At 39.0% G+C, this 23,245-nt stretch overlaps 1 protein-coding gene across 2 annotated transcripts in view; it reads right to left on the reverse strand.

Moving 5' to 3' along the window:
* ATRNL1 (attractin like 1) overlaps nt 1–19,198 on the reverse strand; it is a 526,081-nt gene extending 506,883 nt beyond the window's left edge. The window contains exon 1 of one of the 2 annotated variants that reach the window (XM_040607278.1): nt 16,645–19,198. In XM_040607278.1, coding sequence (XP_040463212.1) covers nt 16,645–16,934 — 290 coding nt within the window. In that variant the 5' untranslated portion in view covers nt 16,935–19,198. The remainder of the gene's footprint in view (nt 1–16,644) is intronic. The other variant, XM_040607277.1, reaches the window with a different exon arrangement.
* Nucleotides 19,199–23,245: the final 4,047 nt, after the last annotated feature.

A 23,245-nucleotide genomic window follows, 5' to 3' on the forward strand; every position in this document is an offset into this window, starting at 1 on the left:
CTTCTTAATTAATCCCAACTTGCCAGAACGTTGAGAAGGCAGGCAAATCATTAGGAAAAAAAATCAAAGCACTTGAAAAGGTTTAAAAATACTTTGGGAACTAGGCATCATCAAGAAGCTTCATGTTAAAATAAAAATTCACATGCTGAGGCAAAAGCACCTAGCAATTTTAAAAACTTACATTTAAATAACAGAAAATTGCAATACTCTACAACTGACCACTAGAAATTAACATACCACAAGGATCAAATAATTTTCCTTTATCCCAGAACAAATGCAACAATAATTGTTATTTGCAATTTCTAATGCAAGGCCAAATAATGTCCTATGAAGGCTGAACCATAATAGAAATACTAAACTTCAGCATTTATGTTTGTTCAATCTTGACAGCTCTAATATTTTTATTCTCAGTGTTGGTCACATTTTTATTTTTTGGTAAATGAAAACTTCCTGCTGCCCTGTTCCTTCTTCGGTAAGGCTCAGAGTTAACCTTTTTACCCCATTGCTTTGGCCTGTAACTTTTTAGCAGTTTCAGACAACTGCAACACTCACTTAGAGAAGAAAAGTTAAAAAAAAAAAAAAAGAAAGTAACACAGCTTTGATAACTGGAGAATTATAAATTAAAATCATAGTTTACAAGTCCTACTTATTGTTCTCCAATTAATAATCTAAGTCACTAATTTTATGTTAAACATAGTTCAGTCATTACTTAAACATAACATTTTCATTAAATAACTGCACTGGCGGTGAAAGACCATCATCAGCGAGCTGATGGTCCGTACTTGTAAACTTGTATCCAGAGTGAACATGCTCCAGTATTTCTCCCTTAAAAAAATACCCAAGACCTATAGATTGTTTCTGACCTCTGGTTCTGGAGCTAATGATTATTGTCAGTCTCCCAAACTGTGAGGAACTACAATTAAAACAGAGCTCTGGCAGGGCTGAATAGTGTCTTTTCCTCCCATTTAGCAGAGCTGAGGTGAGCAGGAGTCCTTATGAGAGATGCACAAGAGGCTGATAGAATTTAAGTCATAAACAAAGCAAAGTATTTTATTGCAGGGCTTATACGCACTGGAGCAGAGCCAGCTCAGAAGAAATCAGAACTGCAGTAGCTGAGGCAAGAAAAGACTAACATAGCTAAAACGTTGCCTATGCCGTGAGCAGTGCTACAAAGCCTTCTGTCATTTAGATTTTTTCTTCTTTATATGTAAACTGTCATTTACAAGTATTATTTAAGTTAAAGGAAAAACAAACTAGGTGTTTGGTTCTGCATTTCCCAAGTACTGCATTGCTTGTATAGCTTAGTAACAAAACTTTCTCTTTTTTTATCTGTTAATTTCTAATTCTGTTCATGTTTCCTCCCTCTCTTCAGGCCACCTCTCCCCCCCCCCCCCCATTAGATTATGCAATTAAATCTGTTTATGACATAATAAGTAGTTTCACCACAACACAGCAACATGAAACAAATTCACAACTTCTCTGCAGATTTATACAGCAGTAAAAGATATGGAAAAGAAAGCATAAATAAGAAAACCTCTAAAGCATTTTTCATAGAAATTAAATTCTCAAACTCACTATCACACAGCAGTTTTCAGATAGGGACAATGCCCAAGTACTCATTTCAGAGCTTTCCAAAAAAATCGATTTGATTATCATTTTGCAAGGGAGAGTTTTTATGATTGTTTTACATTTTTTCCCCTCAAAATTCCATTATGATCTCAAATCTATTGATTGTTGGGCATTTATTTACTTTCAGATTGCTTTTCCCAAAGATTTGATACTCAAGAAGAAATAAAACCAGACTCTGGCATCAAATACTGAGCTTTAATTCATCCCGATCACTCCACTCTCTCAGGCTCCAGTTTGAAAAATTCCATTACAATACAATCTGACTACTAACAGTTCATAGTATTTGATACACTTGCTTGTGTATCCATCCAAATGAACAGGAAAAAATATATGAAAAACTACTGGAAAATAAGCAAGCTTCTCAGTTTTTCCTGAGGAAGTTAGCATTTGTCCACAGGAACGTTAGATAAGCAAATAAAGCTCTATGTGTAAATTACGTGAGCATTACATAGACTAAAAGTTATTCTTCTAAGAGTAATAACTGACACCAGGCAATTGATGTAGAGTCACAACTGAGTGATAGCCATTGCTAACTTGTCTACATGATTCTTAGAGAACGATACACAAGTAGCATATAAGAGGTCCTGCCTAAGGTTTCCATCTGGAATGAGGCAAGAAACTACAGCTTTTTCCGAGGCACAGACAGGAAAAATCTATGACTCTGGAAGGCTGACTGAAGTGGCATTAAAGTACTTGCAGGACTCTTTGCAAAAAGACCTTCCTCAGTCTTCGAACTGAACAGAGCAACCCCCTCAATGGAATTTTTCCAAACACAATGAGACCCCTTGGAGCAGAGATTGCGTTTGCTAAAAATAACAGTTCCCAAATACAGATAGCAGGATCTGCACTATCCAAAGTATAGATCTATAGATGAAAAAGGTAAGCTGATCAGATCTACTGGTCTTCATAAACTTTACTTCTTTTCTACCTGGGGCTTTTTTCCCCCCAATGCAGAAAAACTTGAAACCTTTGGAAGATGTTCAGTTACCACAAATTTCAATCAGAAATGGCCCTCTACATATAAAGCATTAAACCAGAAAGGTTTTAGTTAACTGCTAATAACTTGACAAACGCATCTGACCAACAAGTATTAACACAAAAGGCCTTTCTGTTCATACAATCCTGTAGATTCAGTCCATCAGACACATAAAAAGATGAATTTTGCTTCAGATTTGCTTCAGGTGGTGGCATCACTAAATCAGACAACTGAATGTACTTTGATAACATTTTTGGACACCTACAAAAGATTGTTGCTTGATTCCTAGAATATCACATTATTTCTAGTACCAACAACAGAAAAAATTGGTTGAGAAAAAAAATGTCTCCCGTGATGCCAACAGCTCCAGACATTCCTGACAAATACATATACACTACTAAGTAATGCATATACTGCTATTGTATTGCAACCAGGAGGAGAATTAATAAAATAAGATGTTACGTTACTTTGATGAAGCAACAGAAACAGGACTAAACACATATAGAATCAAGTATTCTTATTTCATACCAGTTAGACAAAAAAAACCACATATATTAAGATTTTTTTTCTCCTACCTTTCAGCACATCAACCCTAATTCAAACATCCTGAATGCTTTTCCTTCTGTGCTCTTTAACATAAATTCAAAACCCAGCTACTCCCAAAGAACAGTCACACCCCATAGTCCAGTTACTGTTTTGTTTTCCAAGTGCCCATCCTGTTCCATGATAGGATTCTAATTTCTCTTCTGCATCCAAACACAGTAAAGCTCCCAGAGATTTCATGATATATTTTTCTAAAGAAGATTCAGACAAGAACAAATTAAAAATATTTTAAGAGAGGATAGAAAATTTGCTTAAGCAAAAGCTAGCATTACTCTTTCTTTACATGCATAAAACATGCTTAAGGAGAGTGTTCCCTTGGACATCTCTAACTCAAAGAAAATATTTGGAACCACAATTCTAACTAAAAGCAGACAGTTCATAATTATTTTTCCTTCTGAATGCAACGGGAATGTAATTCAATCACACCTATGAGAACTGTTCATATAATAAAGACATTCACAGCATTGGAAGAAAACTTAACACCTTGGTTCTAAAAGTACGAGGAAGATAAATGCAGTCCCATAAAGTTAATTAGGTGAAAAGATTATTTCACCAACTTATTTGTATCATTTAAAAATCCATCTAAAAAGGACTCATTGCATCCAGCCATACAAACTTCAAAAGCATATGGCATGAAGTATCACAAACACCAATTGTCAGTGTCGTTCTTCTCTATAATTATCCTTACATTCTTTCATTGGGAAATTTTGTTTTCCTTCATTTTGCTCTAATTTTTAAAAATTAAGACAAATACAATAGGCAAAGTAACTCAAGATGTTACAATATTACAAGGTGATGCATAAGTACATACATACACATATTTTTTTAAAAAATGCAGGATAGCAAACATTTTACCACCTGTACATGAAAGATGCACTATTCTCATATACACATAATTTTAACAGTCTGATTCTCCATTCCATTATACGAGTGGCCTGAACTTCACCTTCAAATTAAAGAGACTAATTACATCTTAAGACTGTAACAACTGAGTCAGGCCTGCAGTCCAATTGCAAGTGCAAAGTTATGAACAGTCTTACTCCTTGTTATAAAATAAACACTAATTGAACAGAAATCAAATAAATTTAATATAATTTTATTTCTTAATATTTTTATTAAATAGCAATTGACATGAATTAAATTATTAAATTAATATTTATATTACATTTTTCTCCTACAACTGCCACTAAGTCCATGAATGCTTTCTGACGGCATATACCATCATAAAAGTTTACCTGTCTCAAAAAATATAAAAAAGTTCCTATCCTGAATCAATTACAAGCCCAAAATCCTCTTTTGTGAACATGCTCACGTTTCACCTGTTTCTACAACACACCTTACTTTGCATGGAGTGACCTCCTTAGAGAGTTTCTTTCAAATCCCACCTCAAGCAAATACTTCTGCAAGTACATGGAACCTATGAACTGCATTCATTATCCACATAGCTTCTGAAAATTACTTCTGAAGAAGTCTATTTCCCCCTCCTGAAACTTCAACATGATTAATTAGATGAGCAGACATACAGTATTTCTGATATGCAGACAACACACGTATCCACACGGCTATGCAATTTTTCCTTTGCTGCCCGAGCTAATAACTTAGGAGTCACAAAGTATACAGGCACACAAAACCCTCAAGAACTGCAGAAGTGAATCTGGACTAAGGAAGAGTCAGTATTGGGCAGGAGAAACAAACTAAAAATCCTTCTGATACTACTAAGCACAGACAATATCCTCCAAAATCTCATACCTGTTATAAAAAAATCCACCCTTAAGATTCACAGCAACAAGCAGGCCAGATTCGTGCAGCCTGTAACCGAGGTTACCACTGAACTCTAGTACAGAGATGCCTTGAACAATATTACTAGCCTATGGTGATGAGCACATGCACAAATAGAAACATGTAATGCTAGTATGTATTGACTAGAATATGCAACTTCTTCAGCACAGCAATATTCTTACACACAAACCTAACCTCAGTTCCATAATTTCCTTCAAAGCCATGGTTTGCAGGTTCCCAGACATTTCCATCCAGATTTTTTAAGAGCATTTTCCACTTTTCTTTGGAAGCAATGACAAGATCTTTTAGACTACAACATCATCTTAACTATAAGGCAAGTATATGCTACCAAGAAGAAAGTAATAAGCAAAGAACAGATAATTCAACAAGGATGATCAGCTGTCCTTAAAAACAGAAACAACCACAAAATAAAGTCATCCTATCGTTTAAACTATATAATCAGAACACATATACTTCATCAATACATGATACACTGAAGATGAGCTTGCAGAACTTGTTAGATTATAGGTTGACAGCATCTCAGAAAGCCTCCTAAATACTTCTGGTCTGTTAAAAACAAAACAAAGCAACCTAAACAGAAAAAATAAAAACTGAGAAATTGAAAGAGAAAGACTCAAAAACATGACAAAGGAAGGAAGAACACAAAAGTTGCTGCTTCTTGAAGATTTGTGAATTTTTAAACATAAGACACCTGAGAATTTCCTTTATCAAATAGTGTTGCTTTATTCAAAAAAAGTATGCTTTCAAGTAGCACCAGAATAAGTGATATGGTACACTGAAGTCTAAGCCTCCAATTGCATAACCATGAGGACAACAAAGAATTTTTCTTCTACTAAAGATCTGGTGCGGTCAACTAAAATTAGCATGTTAGCTTCGTCATTCTCCCAGACTTGCAGCATAGTAATTACCTCGATACCCAGAGAATTACATAAAGCCAACAAGGAAGCTTGGAGATTAGAAAGTTACAACATAAACAACGTAAATTACAATATCCCCCCTGGCTGCTTTTTAAAAAAAAAAAAAAAGATAGACCAACTACAGACTCAAGTCCAACTTTGACTCCCTGCCTTATTTGAATGCAGGACAGCTTCCAAGATCAATTCTCTAAGTATTCATCAACCTCTAACCTATATCAACATTTATACCTGCATTAACAGGTATGCCCCCCATATACTCACTGAACGACACACAGTATGTGTTTGGAACAGTCAGTCTAAAGCATCATCACAAAACTCCTACTTCGTGCTTAACTAAGCCAGATAAAAAGTATGATACAGATGTGTAGAGGCAAGTACTTCCTTGAATACAGAACCCAGTATAGGGATTTTGGAAATTAAAAGCTCTAAAAAAATTGTGTCAATTTGATTTTTAAAATAGATGCTTACAGATTATTCCCACAAAGTTACATGCTATTAAGAAATACCCAGGAAAAAAAAAAAAAAAAAAAAAAAAACAAAAAAAAAGATTTAAATACAAATGTTCTGGAGTTAATATTTATATCACCATTAGGTTTTAGAAAACATCTGCAAAAATCTTTTCTAACAGTTGTCTTAACATATTACAGTTGTGCACACAAGTGCAAGTTGTATTTTTTCCAAAGCAGCTATTGATCAAGTATTTGTCATTTCTCAAGACCACCTTTTAGCTCCTATTCAATGCTTTAAGTTACTTTTTAGAAAAGCCTCAGTTGACTTAAGAAGCAAACAAAACAGATCTGCTGATACAAAAGGACTACAGAAGTACACAGCTTAATTACAGCAGCTCTATGATACTTCCTATGAAACACACAGGTTATTACCCCCTTCCCCATAACTGCTTTGGAGCATCCTGCATATATCCCATATACATTTGATTATCAAGTAACCTCCAAAGTACATTCATCAACTGAGCTTGCACACACAAACATGAATGTGAGCAATTTTGTGTTTGTTTTGGTTTATCATTCTGCATTTTCTTTATGAGGAATACATATTTTTACATACACACCCAACTAATCTATAGATTAAAAAAAAGAGAACAATTAAAGGTGCAAATTATACTACAGTTGGATTAATCAGTACTTCAGTTCTACTAATAAGCTGGAACTATCAAGTGTTCCTTTATACGAGTCAGATTACACCAAAGATTTCTTGAATTTTGAAAGCTGAGATGCATTATCAAGAAAATTAAGCTTACCATATTTTATTCATCACTACTATCCATTATGAAAAGGAAAGTAATTTAAAATGCAGCATGACTAGCAAGATATTTTTCTGGCTAATTTATCTCTGTCCTTGGACTGGGGGCTGCAATCAACGAAGCCCATTTGTCTTCTTGATTCACAGTGCCTCATGGTTTACTTACACCTTGAATAGAAAGTTTCTGCAAAGCTCACCAGAGTATTTAAGGACATCGTTAACCCCAGCTCTTCTCCCAGGATTTTGACCAAAACCATTGCTGCTCACACTTTACTGCTGCAAGTGGTAATGTACATAGTTGAAATCTGGTCCTTTTGTGATACTTCTGATTGTTCTTCAGTCCCAGCTCCTACATCCCAATAGTTACCTAACATACTCAACGTGATCCACTTTTTCATTGAAGGCAAGTTATTAGCCTCCAAGACAACAAAGAACAAGCTGAAAATTAAAAAACCATGGGAACAAACATACATCTAATACATAAAATAAAAATGCATGTCCATAATAAAAATCTACATTTAAAGACTGTAATCAGACCCACAATTCTGTAATAACATAACGCAATCATTCTGAAAATTAGGAATGCATGGTTCTTCAAGATGGCTATAGGAATGCAGTAACTAATACAAAACATTGTACTCATACAAGTAGAGCAGTAACTCTTCAAAGTATCTGTTTAGTACTATGGCATATGACAATATTTTATTTATAACATTTAATTCAAGGTTGGGGGTTGGGTCTTTGGGGGTCTCTACTTTCCAAAATAAAAATCTTATGTGACAGTCAAAGTACAATTTTTTTTCCAAGAATTCTCTTGAATAAAAGAACAAGTTATTCTCCAAATATTCTGCAATAATACAGACTGCTTGCAAGTTTTAGGTCCATCTGACCTAACGAGGAAGCAATTTTACTTATTTGAGATATACAGCACAGTTTGAACAACATTACTTCATGCCATAGTATTTATCATATTCTAGCAAGAAACGCATTCTCTAAAATGGTAACTAGTTTACTAGCTGTTCCTCGTCATTACATTGATGGGTCACCTCAAGTCTTTAACCTTACAGGAGGCGTTATTTTCTTCTTACAGATGAGACACTGGAGCACATAAATTATGGAAGGAATTCACAAGTAAACATAGACACTAAGTGTCATTTTATGTGCACTTGGTCTTTAAGTACTTCAGTAGTTGTTCCATTGCCAGGTAGTCTTAGATCCTGACTTCAAAATTTCCTCCCTAAATCACGGTTCTCAGACACGTGCTACTTAAAACTTGGAAATATTCTGTGGCTAGCTTCTTTCTAAACATCATTAGCATGAACAAACTAGATATTTTGCCATCATATGATGGTAGTAGCACATTTCCATCCTTAAGAAAGAAATATAAAATACCGATTCAAACAGATCCTGGAATCGATTTCTTTTAAATTTGGGGAGAGATTTTACAGTGAATTTGGTTTTTTGCAAAAAACTGTTGCATTAACAGACACTTTATGAATTACTTTACCCTATAAAAATATATAATTTTATATATATATAGGTATATAGAATAGTCAATAGACCTGGTGGCTGCATTATTTCTCAGAGGTCTAAAAGCTTAAGGTTTTTCTGTGTGCAGGAGACATCAAACCCAAATGCAATTCTTTTACCTTGTGAATAAACATGAAATAACAGACAGCATGGAGCTCAGATCCATCATTTCTCATTAGGGTTTTACTCCACACGGAACTCTGAAATCATTGCGACTCTTCGGTCCACTCATTATACGCCTTTAAAAACGCATAGGGTAACCTGTAATACTAGTTTGAAAATTCCACTGCTCATCCACCTCACAAGAAAACATACACTTTGCTTATAGGCTACGTAGTTTTGCCTATAGTTCCTTTATTACTTTTAAGTGTTGCAGTTCATTGAAGTACCCATGTTTTCAGGTGTCATCATAATTTATTCCTCCTTACATGATTTTTGTAGCATCTTTTCCAAGACTGGACTATACAGCTAGTAATAAATTCCATGGACAGTGACAGATATTCTTCAGTACTGCATGCATTTTCCGAAGTATTTTTTTGTTGTCTATGAAGTAGTGTTTTAAAGTAAGTTTGTTTTGTGGGCTTTGTTTTTTCCCCACCAGCACTTCAGTTAGTATGTGTAAGAATATCCCAATGACATTCCTGCAGCATCTCACATTACCTCCTACCTTTTCTCCCTACATTTTGGTACAATTAAATCAATTTCTAGTGCCGTGTGACAGACTGATCTCTTAAAAACTACTCTTACTCATTTTTAAAAGGTGACAAGAGCTATAGTAATGCCTTCCAAAATATGATCACCATGCCTCCTTTTTCATTAAAGGAAGTAAGAGGTGCACAGTGTAAGACTACTTATGTGCCAAATTAAATTTAAAACATAATAAATACTAAATGCTTTAACCAGTATAGACATTTATGTATCCTTTTTAGACACACTGAATTTTTTAGACACCCATAGCAATGGCAACCGGCTTTTGGTGCTGTCTTAAGACCTGACAGGGTCATCAGCCATCTGTTCCCATACTTATTTGCTTAAGTAACTAACTGCTTACTCCACAAACAAACTAGACTCCAGAATTTTGCCTAAGTTGCATTTGGATTCAGTCCTATAGATGGTCTCAGAGTTCCACACAGAAAGGGACTCTGTACATTGTTAATTATCTATTGCTTGGGGGCGAGGAAGAGTGGTCTTTTTAAGAGATCGTAGTTCCATCCCAAACACATACATGCCTGTAGCCCCACAATGAAATGCCATCCACATAGGGGAGGCTGTGTTCAGTACACAGACTAGTTCGAGAAAAGCAGGGCCACATAATCAATCACTCGATACTGAGGATGCAACAACTCTGAGAAGACTTGTGAGGCAGAAAATAATGAACAGAGTTGCCAGCACAGTGCTAAGCTTAGAAGCGTTCTCTGCAGCTGCACACAGCAGGACACCAAGCAGCAGGAGTGGTTACTCTGCTTCTACATTTCACCAGTACCACCATTACCAAAAGAACAAGCATCTAGTTCTGACATTCATAGTTCAGGAATGAGGAAAAATAAGGAAGGCTAAAAACCAAGCCAGCAATCAAGTATGGAAAAAATTGTTTTGTGCTTAGAGATATGGTTTAGTGGTGACTTGGTAGCGCTTAGGTTAATGGTTGGACTTGACGATCTTAAAGGTCTTTTACAACCTCAATGATTCTATATTGAGACAAGGAACACTCTTACTCCATTCTAAGTGAAGCAAACGTGACCCTTTTTTCACCTACACAGGGAACACAGACCTGACTTACTGAAGGCTCTGCAGTGAAGGCCAATCTCAAACCATGAGAAAACGGGGAATTTTAAAGAGACAAAAAATGAGGTAAGGTAGATTTTTCTGGATGGGGGATTATGCATTTGATTTTGCTGGTTATAGCAAATGGTGCTGATAACTAAGCAATGCAAGAACTCTGAAAGTCTGTAATGAGCTTTCAGTCAGTGGAAGGGTCTTCAGACATGTGCAGATGCTTTTCTAAAACACATGTTCAACTCAGAAATTAATTCCATTACCTTACAGCCTGCATAAGGCAAGCTCTAAGAACATTCGGTCTTGTCTATATACTAAAAAAAAAATATGGAAAAAACATTCAAATGGTTTAGTGGTGGACCTGGTAGTATTAGGTTAACAGCTGGACTCTGATATTATGGGTCTTTTCCAACTTAAATCATTCTGTATAGGATGTATTAAAAAAACAACAAAACTACACTCTAATAAAAATAATTTTTTTTTTAAGTTTTAAAAAGATAGCTTTACTTTCACAAAAACCACTTCTCACTGCAGATTGTTTAGCTTGTAGGATGAGATTGGTATGGTCACATGGCTCAGACTTCTACATTTCAAAACAAGATTTTAATAAAAAATTAAGTCCTTACAAATTCAAAACCTCTTTATCATATCAGCTATCACTGTATTTTAAAATGTTAGCACAGAGAGAATAAGTCACATTGGAAGAAATATTTTTCAAAGAATCACCACTAAAATAAATTTAAATAAAGATCCCATTTTATAAGGATAAAATCATAATCACTGATGTTTCTACTAGTTTAATTATATTAACATTCACATGTTGAGTTATAAAAAGGCAATTTGCAGGGTAAAATCTCACACACAATTCCACTGATGTCAATAAGAATACTTAGGCACATGTCTTGAATCAGATACAGGCTATGCTGATGACAAAGGCAATTTTGTAACTGAACGACTGACTTAGGATTTCACCCTGTATAATATAAGTTGCACCAGTTTAATGGTGATTTGTTTCACATTAAAATTAAGGCAAATCAAGTCTATACCACTTGTAAAAGGGACTTTTTTCCCATCCACACCTGCTCATTCCTGCTACCTCATTTGGGTCAGCAAGAAACTTAAGTGAGTGAAGTAACATGAGGAATCTGAGCCGGCTTAAAAAAAGAAGTTGGCTGGAAGGTGGGGAGACATGTTCCTGTTGATACTTTTGAACTCTCTGAAGGAATATTAATGCTTACATAAGAAGCAGAAAGATGTAATCAGAGGAGCATGAAGGATAAAGTCACAGCTTTTCACAGCAGCATGAATTTCAAGTGGCTGCAGCTAGAACTTGTTTCTAAAGATCACTTTTTATACAATATTATTGTTCATTTACAATCTGCAATTTCAGGACACTTTTGTGAGTCAGCACAATTGAGAGTTTTAGACAGAAATAAGGATGCTGTCTGAAATAATAAAATTTGATACCCTTTTAACATTTCAGTTGTGAAGGTCCTCGTGCTCAGAAATTGTTTTGTCCTTGAAGAATGCAGAACCTTTTATAGCAGCTCTAGAAATTAAGGAGAACATGCAGGAGGTAATTTAGCAGTGCAATAAGAACATCTGGAGATAAGGTTTAATAATAAAACAGATCCATTTGCTCTTAATCTCTCCATAACAACCAGATATCTAGGACTCGGCAAAGCAGATTAACTGAAGCGGAGGTACTCCAAGGTGCTCACCTGTCCTGTACAGCCTCCTTTGTTACATATGCCAGTTGGGGCTCACAAGTTACCACATAAACAACAATAACCATCTGGAGACACAATCTACTTCAAAGACAGCATTTTAGAAGATGATATTTCCATTGATTCAGGTACTCAAAAACTCTAGAGGAAGAGCAGTTTCATCCTAATTTTTTCTCTAATGTTCTTCTACACACCAGTGTACAAAACAGAGCTAGAGAAAGGGGCAACTTTTTGTGCCGCCTAGAGGAAAACTCTTTTTTTTTTCTTCCAAGAAGTCTTTCTGGGAGTAGGAAAACTAATGAAAACCCTTTTCCCGTAGTGCTGCATCTCAAGATTGATTGACTTTGACATCTAAATATGTAGAAGCTGTGACTGCAGCTTTTCATGCAGTTGGGCCATTCATAACGTTTGTCTCTCTGAATTCCCTGGAGCATCATAACACAACTCATCGGGGCAGGATTTCCCTCTCCCTTCTGCCCAAACCTGTATCATGAAAACTGTAACTGACCAACAAATTCAAAGGTGTAGGACAGGGGAAGAAAGTGTGACAGATGTAGCATTAAAAGCTTCATTTTGTTAATAAATCAATTTATCATAATAAAAGCAGACACTGTGCTTTTATGCTTGTGGTTTTGTTTAAATCTTGGGCACCATGTTGTTTGAAGCTCCCCGTTATAAAAGTAGAACCTACTCACCCTTTAGCTTTCTTATCTTTCCCCTGTCTTCCATAGGCAGGCAGACAGGATTCCTTTCCTCTCTCTTTTTATAACTAAATTTTCCTTTTTTATTATTTAGGGCAAAAAATAATTTTTTTTTGCCTTCTGTCAGAGCAGAAGGGAAGAAAAAAATAAAGAAAAATATTTGAGAGAAGGGAATAAGTCAGAATTGTATTCAGATATCCATCCAAAAAAAAAAAAAAAAAAAAAAGTAAAATAATTCACTGAGGCCTAGATCATTCTGAAAAGTGACTGACACAGATGTGAATGTAATGCAGTAAGAACAGCAACACTTCCATTTATATAATGAATTACCACATGCTTCACAATACAAGGAGTAAACACAAAAATTGATAAATAAGAGTAATAAAATAGTTCTAGAGAATCTTTTTGCCCATTTTTCCCCCACCCACCCACCCTTTCATCCAGTCCAGAGCAGCATTTGCATCTACTCAGTCAGTACTTCTACAGGGAAAAGGCAAGGTTACCATAGTACTGTCAATTACTTTTGATACCTGCTTACTAAGATTGATCAATTATTCTTGACTTATCCCTTCTATGTTGTTATTTCTCAGTCTAGAAAAGAAACAAAGCCACAATTACTACACATCTCTCACCAAAGACTTAATGGTCCCAAGTTACCCCTAGGCAGAGTATTTCTCTTATGATAATGTTTCTGATGCTTGCTAATATGAGTCACTCATTCCCAGAACAGCAAAAATAACCATACTTCACTTGTATGAAGAAAAATAAAGACCTTTTTATTTTCAAGCATTTTAAGCCTACCCTTAAAAAAAAAAAAAAAAACAAAAAACAAAAAAAAAAACAACCAACACACACAACACACAAACCCCAAACTATTTCCCTCAACTAATCAAATAATCTACTGACAGAAAACGGGTTTCACTGGTGTCCACTATAGGTCATTAAAAGTTCAGTGTTGATCTTGCCTAAACAGACCCACCCAGGCACTTCAAACTGCTGAAACTTTGAAACACTGTAAACGTTTAGAATAATAAACAAGGCTCTGTTAGCTTTTGTATAGATTGTGTCTACAACCCATAAATTACTTGTTAACGCAGTTTTAATAGCCAAACACACTTCTCAATTGTCCTCATTCTGAAACATTCTTCATAAACATTTCTTAATGATAGAGCCAACTGCTGCAGAAGTGATACACACCCAACATAACTTGTCAAAGGAAAGCACCACTGCTGCAAAAGTCCAGCCATGGCTACTTACGTATAAAGCAGACACTCACACTTCACAGACACAGAAACAACGTGCAAATGGTCCACAATAATAAGTCAAACTGTTAAATGCCACAGAAGTCAGAAAGTTCCTCAATCGCTTGGCCATAAGGCAGGCTAGCATCCTTTTTCCAGCTCTTCAGCTGGAAATACTTGATTCACCACCCCCTTCAGCCCCCATCTGAATTTTCAGGATGCAAAATACAACCACTCCGAATTCCTGCTTGTGTTGTAAGACACGTTAACATATTTCACGCCATCCCCAACTCACAGGACTTGAAAAAGCTTTAAATTGCAGAATGCTTGTTTTCATTGCAGAGCACATTTTACTTCTAAGAATAAAGATTCCAGATGAGCTATAAAAGATATCACTGTGAAAGCATCCTCAGTAAAAAACAGGCCTCCAACATAACAGAAACAACTTACTTCCATAATGAAAATCACAACGCGTCACTGTCATTTCTAAAGCTAAGTATGAAAGAATATAAAGGAGTTAATGAGAAATCTATTCCGATTTCACCAAAGCTCCTAATAGCACATCAATTAACCGCTGTGTCAGCTTAGCTCAGAAGAGGTGCCCTTCCAACATTCAGGCAGAACTTCCTCTAGGTGGGGATGGATTATTAACTTTCTACCAGAAGTGAGAGCCTAACCCACTGTGCCTCCTCACTCGACAAATACAACCAGTGAAAAGACATAAATGCTTTAACAAATGATCAAGCAAATACCCGTAAGGACTGGATAAAGGCTTCAGTAACCATTCAGAGAATATAGTGGCTCACCACAAGCTTTGAAATTTAAGAAATTAAAATGTGCTTCCATCCTTGCACTGTTAGGGTCTGTTGTGAGTGGCATCGAGACAAAGAAGGATACAAGTAATCCCTTTAAAGGAAGGAAATAGCAGCTCTGCAAGCCTGTCTCCTGCAGATCCTCACACACAGATTCACCTGGGCCTCCTCTCCTCACTCTCCATCCCTACGCAATTAGCCCATTGTTCCACAGAGCAGGACAAACCCCGAGTGCTCAATACACACAGGCAACAAATGGCCAACTTAAAACTGTATTAACAAGTTCACATGCAGGAAAGATGTGTAATATTTGCCTGATATTACCTTTATAACTCAAGTTATAATCAAACTGATAGAATCCACCAAATATGATCAATTCATTCTTTCTTTTTCTACAGCATATACATTACTTCAGCCAACATGTCTGACCCCACTACTCCTTAATGTCCCAAGCTAACAAGTTACTGGATTTACTTTTTCTTTATTTAGGAATGAGTGAGCTTGAATTAAATGTTTTAAAAAAAAGACATAAATTATACGGCTTAAATTTTATTGCTCCAAAGAGAAAACAAAACTTAAACACAATTTAAGATAAGACAGTTATTGATACTTTTAACAGGTTAAAAGTACTTTTCCAAAGACAGAATTTGAATTCCCTAAGACACAGCCTCACCAGTGCATTGCTATTAGCTAGGTACTAGAACATTTTCCAGCTATATATGTCAATATACTTAATAGAGTTTCTGCTTTTAAGGGGTGTTTTACAAGGGAATGAAATGAGATGTCCTGTCCAAGGTTATATAGCAAAATAACAGCAAATAGAACTCTTCACAGTCAGACTTTATACTGATACCAAAGGGGGCGGGGGGAAAGTGACAGCCCTATAAATTAAGTCTTCTTTTCCAGTACATATAGAAAAGCAAGTGTCAGGGTGCGCTTCCTTCATACTGATCAATGACTCGGCATCACATCCACTTTTAAAAATGAGAAGGTAGTTCTAGTTTCACTGACCACTCACTCCTTTGCAAAAATATGTTATAGTTTGACACTTCGCAGTGTCACCTCTCCTGCAAACCTGTACACCGAGTGATGTCTATTTCACTGAGTTACACTTTACCTTATCCTGAATGTGCCTGACTAATACCCACTTAGCTAAAGCACTTTGAAAAAGAGGAAGACTAGAATGAGCAAAAGACTTTCACTCTCCAGAAGAAAAAAGTCATTCAAATCCACTGGTCATTTTTGCTCCCTGGGCAGCCCCATCAAGTGCACATGTCATTTCCATGACAATTCCGGAAGGGACAGCAGCTACACAGCTTCAGGCCGGTTTATCCTCGTCTCTCTGTCCCCAGCAAATGGAACAGCCTATTTTCAAGCGGGTACAATTTTCCTTCGGAGGACTGCATCCTGTGTTCTTAAAGGAAGGGAACCTATTGCATCCTTAACTCTGCCACATACTTCTACCGCACATGAACAAAATCACAGCAAACACAAGCCAAAAAAAACACAACGACGAACCCAAAAATACAAACAAACACAAGACCCCAAAAGCAAACAAAACAAAACAAACAAACAACCAAAAAAAAAAAAAAAAAACAAACCAGGCAAGTGAAAACGACAAGGAAAGGGTGTAGGAAGGAGGAAAAGGGAATCGCAATAAGCAGAGACTTACTTGAATCTGCCCTGGCAGTGTTGGCACTGGTCTCCCACCCAGCCCTGGTCGCAGACACAGGTAGAGTTGACACAATGACCCGAGAAGCAGGAGATTTTGTCGCAGGACTTGGACTGGGACACCTGGGCGTAGAGGGCCAGGTACAAGAAGCCGTAGAAGAGCAGCCAGCTGTTCACATCCAGGAGCGAGGCGAAGCAGCAGCAGCAGGAGGAGGGGAAGGGTCTCCCGGCGCCCAGAGGCGCGGGGGCAGCTCCGGCGCTGCCCAGGTCCATCTTGCCCGCGGGGGCCATGGCCGAGGCGCGGCCGGCGGCGGGCAGCGATGGCAGCGCCTCCCGCGCACCCCGGGCAGGGGCAGCTTCCCCCGGGGAGAGAGAATCCAGCCAGGGAGATTCAAACCCCCCGCTTCCTCCTCGCCTTCCCTTTCCTCCCTCCCTCCCTCCCGACCCCAGCGCTGCCTCCTGCGGCCCCTTCAGCCCTCCGCACCCCGTCACTCCCGAGGGGAAGCCCGGCAGCCCTCAGCTATCCGCCCCTTCGCTTCGTCGTCCTCCTCAGGGCTCATCGCTCCGATCTTCTTCCATGGAGGAGGAGAACTGCCTCTTGACCTTGTGTTTTCTCCTCGCCAGATATGCCCCCCACCGGCGTGCGTGCACACACACACACACGCCCGCCCACCACCCTCGCTCATGCAGCCCCCCGGCTCCCCCTTCTCCTTTGTAGTCCCGCGGCCCGCGGCGCAGCAGGCGGCCGCCAGAGGCGCGGGGAGGCGGGGGCCGCGCCGTCCTCTCGCCACTCGGTCCGATGGGAGGCGAGGGCGGCCGGGCTCCGGAGCCGTTACGGCACCCCGCACCGGCGGGGGGGGGGGGGGGAGGAGAGGGGGGCTCGGCGGCCAGGAAAGGGCTGAGGAGCTCTTATCCTCTCCCCGCGATTAGCCCTGCAGGAAAGCGAGGCGAGAGGAGGGTTAACAGTCCCTCCGCGTCCCAGCTGACAGCTTGCAAGCAGCCATTTTTAAAGACTAATTGTCATCGCCTCTCGGAGCCGCCCGCTCGCTCTGACGCCCCCCGCCCCTCGGCCCGTTTGGATCCGTCCCTCCGTCCGTCCCTCCGCGGCGGGGGGGACCGGCGCGCCGGCAGCTCCCGCGCCCCGCCAGCCTCTCCCGCGCCTTCCCCCGCGCCCAGCGACGGCCGCCCGCGCCCGGTGCTTCAGCGGGCACCGCCGCCCCCGCGCTGCACGTAAAGACAAGGCGGAGGGCGCTGAAGCGGCGCCGGCCCGGCGCCCCCCGCCGCGGGCACGCAGGCCGCCCGCCGCACAAAGCCGGCCAGGCTGCCGCCGCCCAGACCTCGGAGGCCCTACGGCCCCGCGGGGGGGAGACGGGGGGCGGCGGGCGGGGGCAGACCGGGACGGCCCCGGGGCGCCGTTAGCGGGGGAGGGGGAAGGGGGGGGGGGGGGGCTCCGGCGCCGTTCGGCTGCCCCCCGGCCCCGCTGAGCGGGCAGATGCCGCTCCGGTGCCTCCCCGCCCGCCGCTCTCTGCCCCGGGTCTGTCTTCGGACTCGTCCCGGCAGCCGCTGGAACAGACGTCGCAGCCGCCGCGGAACCCTTCACCTCCCCGGCGCTCGTGTCACGGGTCACATCCAGGCGCTGCCTTCCACTTAGGGCCCGAGTGGCAACAGAAGTTCCAGGATTTGTAAATACAGCGGCACCGAAGTAATTGTGGTAATAAAGTTGCCTAAAATGTCCTTTTTCTTCCCTGCAAAGCGTGCCGTACACTGCCTTTGTCAACTTTGCTACAACCCGTTTTCATCTTACATTTTTTCTACAAGGAAAAAACAATGAGCCTTGCTGTCAAGCAACGAAGAAAATAACAGCAACCAAACCCTCTGAAACCTTCTCGTAACAGTGGCATTGACAATTTATGACATGATGACTCTGTTCCAAGATAAAAGGTATTTAATGTCATCTCCTGGCACCATCTCAAAACGGACAGGTCCAAAGCGACCCATGTTAGAGTCTGAAATCGGTTCCCAATGAACCCTTCTCCAGGTTCTGCAGTTCTTGGACTGCATAGGAGTTGTTTGGGGTTGGTTTAACCTGTTTTCCCTGGCAGACTATTAAACCCTCACCTGAACTTCCAAAAAACTCGAAGTGCATCAATGCTATAGCAAGGAGCACGGTAACAACCAGCAGTATCTATTTGTACTTCGTGTGAAATAAGAGTCCAACTGCATCCAGTGTTCAGAACTAAGTACAGTGCAAACAGCATAGCAAACCGGTCTGTGCCTTAAGGAATTTACCTTCTTGACAGAGGGAATACCTGAAAGTGTGTGGGGAAAACAGAGGTGATTTGTCCAGTTTCATTGCAGAGGGTGTCAGGAGGCCCGCAAGCTGCTCTCAGTCCAGCAGCCTGTACATTGTCTTCCTAACAGAGCTGAGATAGATCATCTCATTGTTCTGGATCAGACATACTTCTTAGCTATTAGGCATCTCTTTGTATGTGTTTTGTAACGAGTTGGTGAGTTCATGCAGAGAGGAAATGGAAATTGTGTTGCTGCTTTATATTTCATGAAAAAAAGCTGAGGCTGAAGCCTTTGTTGAACAGTCTGCTAATTGTACAATATTACATGTGATTAATGCTGCTGAACAACTGTCCTCTGTTAAATAACATTATGACACCAGAAATGCAGTTAATAGGAGATTATAGTCCAAGACACAAAGTCAGTTCAAGACTGCTCTTTAATCTAGAAATGCTTTAAGCAATATTTTTGCTTACCATGGCACAGAGATACATTCCTCCTCCGCTTTCTCAATTCCTTTATATCCACCAAAAAAGTTCCAAAGCCAGCACTGCCTTTTTCTCAGACTGAAAGATTTTACTTCAGATCTACACAAATCAGACAAATTTTTGAAATTAGCATTTGCAGCAAAGCTAAGATCTCAACAAAATCAGACAAGATATCTACCCCCAAAAGCACAATGATCAATGTACATTTGTGGATTAAATGTCAACTTTATTCTTCAGTAGTGAACACCCTCCTGCCCCCCACTCCCACTCCCCCCACCCCACCCCCCCCCCAAAAAAAAAGATAAATACAAATAAATACAACTATACATTGGGCAAGACTAATCAGCATTTTAGGTGATTCTGTGAAGCTGGAGAAAAACCACAAATAAGCCATCAGAAAAGGACTAGGGTGGTTATAAAAGGTGCAGAGAATAGTATGACAGTACTTTTATTGCATAAACAATCATAACTAAAAACCTAAAGACAACTATAAAGGTTTCTGGATTCAGAGGAGCAAGGAATAAGCGTTGGACAGCTATTGCCTGGCTAAAAAGTAACATGCCATGAAAATGAAGGAATGCAAACCTTTTGGCTGCTGTATGTCACATCAATGCAGAAGATATTTCCTAACCCTAGGAAATGAATGATGTACAAACGCCAATTTTGTTTCTCTTCTGTGCTGATTTGATGAGATTTTTTTTTGTGTGTCAGATGAAGTTAACAGATTTGGCTGAGAGAAGTCAGATCTGTCAATCCTTTCATCGTTACATGCATATCTGCAAGTTCCACTTTTCCTGCAAGTGTAACATTTTACACCTTTCATCCTTCCGGTTCTTGACACAGAAATCATTTACACTTTTAAAGGACTAATGTACCAAAATGTCTTGGGTAGAATTTACAACTTAACAGCATTTGAGTAACTTACCAAAAGTTTGAAGTTACTGAATAAAAACAGATGAGATTACAGACTAGAGTAGTGATGTAGAAGGTTATATGAACAAAACCTTCCAAGAATGTATCTGTCTTAGCAGGAAAGAAAAATAAAAAGGAAAAAGTATGAAGGCTTCTTAGCTGTTACTCTCTCAAAACCTAAGCACTAGTATACAAGGAGAAAAATACTGATGCATTTGTGTCCACTCAGCAAAACAGCTTAAAGTATATTTAAAGGTCTATATGGTTGCTTTTGTGAGGTTGGATGGAGTGGATAAAGGGAAATAGCCCTCAAACTCAGACTTCATCGGTTGTTCAGAATTTCTGCAAGACCTTGAGGACAGGAATACTGTGGAATCCATCGTCCTCTCCACCACCTGCCCCACACACACACACATACACATACCCACCCCTCCCTGCTCTGCTGGCCCTCTCCTACAGACTGGTATTAATCAAGCCTTGCTGCAGACAACATCTTTGCATAAGGATACTTAGTCCTATTTATGGTACCTAGTGCAGGCATATTTTTGCAGTGATGTTGAGAGGAACAATATAATCAGCTGAACAGAAGAGGGAGAGAAAAAATTACCTTTGTGGTTGACCTCTTTGCAAAGATATTAAGAGAAACAAATGTTTTATTTGCCCTTTCCCTTCTCCTTGGGACAGATATTATCAGACTCATTAAGTAAAAGGGGCCAAGCTCTGCACTGCTTCTGGGCAGCGATACATAGATCTGAGTTGGCCTGATGACATATTGGTAAAACTAGCATGTGGATTGCTGTGGTGGAGGTAAAGGCTGCCAAGTGATTTCATACAGTTCCAAGAGCTGTTCTAGCTTAACACCTCAGAGGAGTGTACAGGCTTTATGGTGTGCAGTGTGCAGGCTTCTTAATGCCCCTTGCAAGTATAACTATAGCATAGGCTTCCCCTTTTCTTTCCAAACATGCACACAACACTTTGGGTGGAAGACAGCATAAGGCTTTTTTTCCTAAATCCCGTGCTACTTTTTCACTGAGTCACCTAAGCAATTCCATATAACCCTTTCTGATATTATGAAAACCATCAGTCTCTTCCATAAGGTAAAACAACTTTACCTGACTCAGCAGATTCTAGTGCTAACAGAATAATGCGTGTTATAATTTTCTGTTTGTACTTGTCTTATCCGGTAAGTCAATTCTTGGGAGACATCAATTTTATAAGATTAAAAATATAAACCTTCCCTTGCCTACTCTTTTTTTTTTTTTTTTTAATTTAGTAAGAAATAAAGTTCATAGAAAATTCACTGTCACCCTTCTAAAATGAAATCTTGATAGAAAATCTTACCTTTCTTGACACCCATCATGTGTTTTGCTAGAAGAGTAAGTCAAGCTTGTTACTGTCATCTCCAGTAAGTACTGGTGAGCAAACTGTTGTACAACAAAGACTGTAAGTGCCATAGGAAGCTTACCGAACTCAGAAAGAACTATGAAACAAAGGAGGGGAAAATTTATGTTTATGTTGTTTTATCAAAAGCCAATATCTGGAGAAAAAGCATTAGGGTCGGTTCAATATTTTTTATGCATGTGCATATGCCAAGGTATAAAATCTATTCTACAAAGATGGAGTCAGACTTCTACTGAAATGTTTGTTCCTTTGCGGATTCTTTTCATCAAAAAAAAGGTAACTACATTTTTACACACTTCTTTTAAAATTGTGGACTTTGGATCAAGAATAACAGGATGAATTCCAGGTTGGCTTCAGGTCCATTTAAAGTTGAAAGAGACCAGAAAAAACGACACACCAGGCAAAACCAAATTCTATCAGCACTGACAATGACATTGTCGTTATTTGAAACACCTGTCTACTTTCAAATAACAGTTTACTGAACCAGGAAATAAAATCATATTTTCTTTTTCATATACTTTCTCTACACATGCTAAAAATTAAATAGCCAAGCTCAACCTGATAGCGTTTCCATCCATGACTGAATGAATCTGTTGACACTGATCTTGACTTAGTGTGATCCTTTGAAATTTTTTTAAACAGAAAGTTTTTAGGTGTCTTTCTACTGAATAGATGTGTAATTGTGTGCCATGCTGAAACCTTGATGCATCCTGCAATATATTACAAATTACCTAGAAAACACCACATACTCTACTGCAAATGTCCCTTCTGCTGAGTATTTTTCTGCATCCATTCTGCTGCACTTAATTTTCACTGCTATTCCTTCTGGAGTTTTTCACAATCCTGTTTAATCATGACTAAGCTAGGACATTTTTTCCTTGTCAGCAAACCTCCATCTCACAACTCAACCTTTCTTACACATTGTTAGTAGGTATACTGAATTTATCCAATACCTTTAATGATCCCAAAGGGACTCCGCTATCAAGACTTTTTCTAGCTGAGAAAGCATTTACTTGAGTTATTTTCTCTGATTCTTTTCTAAATCAGGAAATTGTCTTTGGGATTCATATCACTGCTGCCTTTATTTCTATATTTGTTCTTTGTATGTATAAGTTTCAGCAAAATACTGAAAAAATTATTTGATGGTAATAACTTACTGGGATTTACACCTGTCCTTCAGAATTTAGCAGGGGTTTCTGTATTTTTCTGGATAAGGCTAGTTTGCTGAATTACATGAAAAAAAGCCTTACTAAAATATTCTGAAAATCAAAATAAACCATATGTTCCAGTTTTCCCTTAGCCACTGTTTTATCTTTGCAAGTCTTAGGAAGACTGCTTTAATTATTAGTAGCTTGCTGTTTTTTCCTCATCACATTATAATTTACCCCAGAGCTTTGTAAGTCCTACACCAATTTCTTCAAAGGCTACTAATGCATAATTTCTCAGTCCATATTTTCAGGCTGACGAATTTAATCTCTGGGGAAAAAAAAAAAAAGGAAAATGTTGGGTAAC

Source organism: Falco naumanni, chromosome 9, assembly GCF_017639655.2.
Source record: "Falco naumanni isolate bFalNau1 chromosome 9, bFalNau1.pat, whole genome shotgun sequence".
Lineage (NCBI taxonomy): Eukaryota > Metazoa > Chordata > Aves > Falconiformes > Falconidae > Falco > Falco naumanni.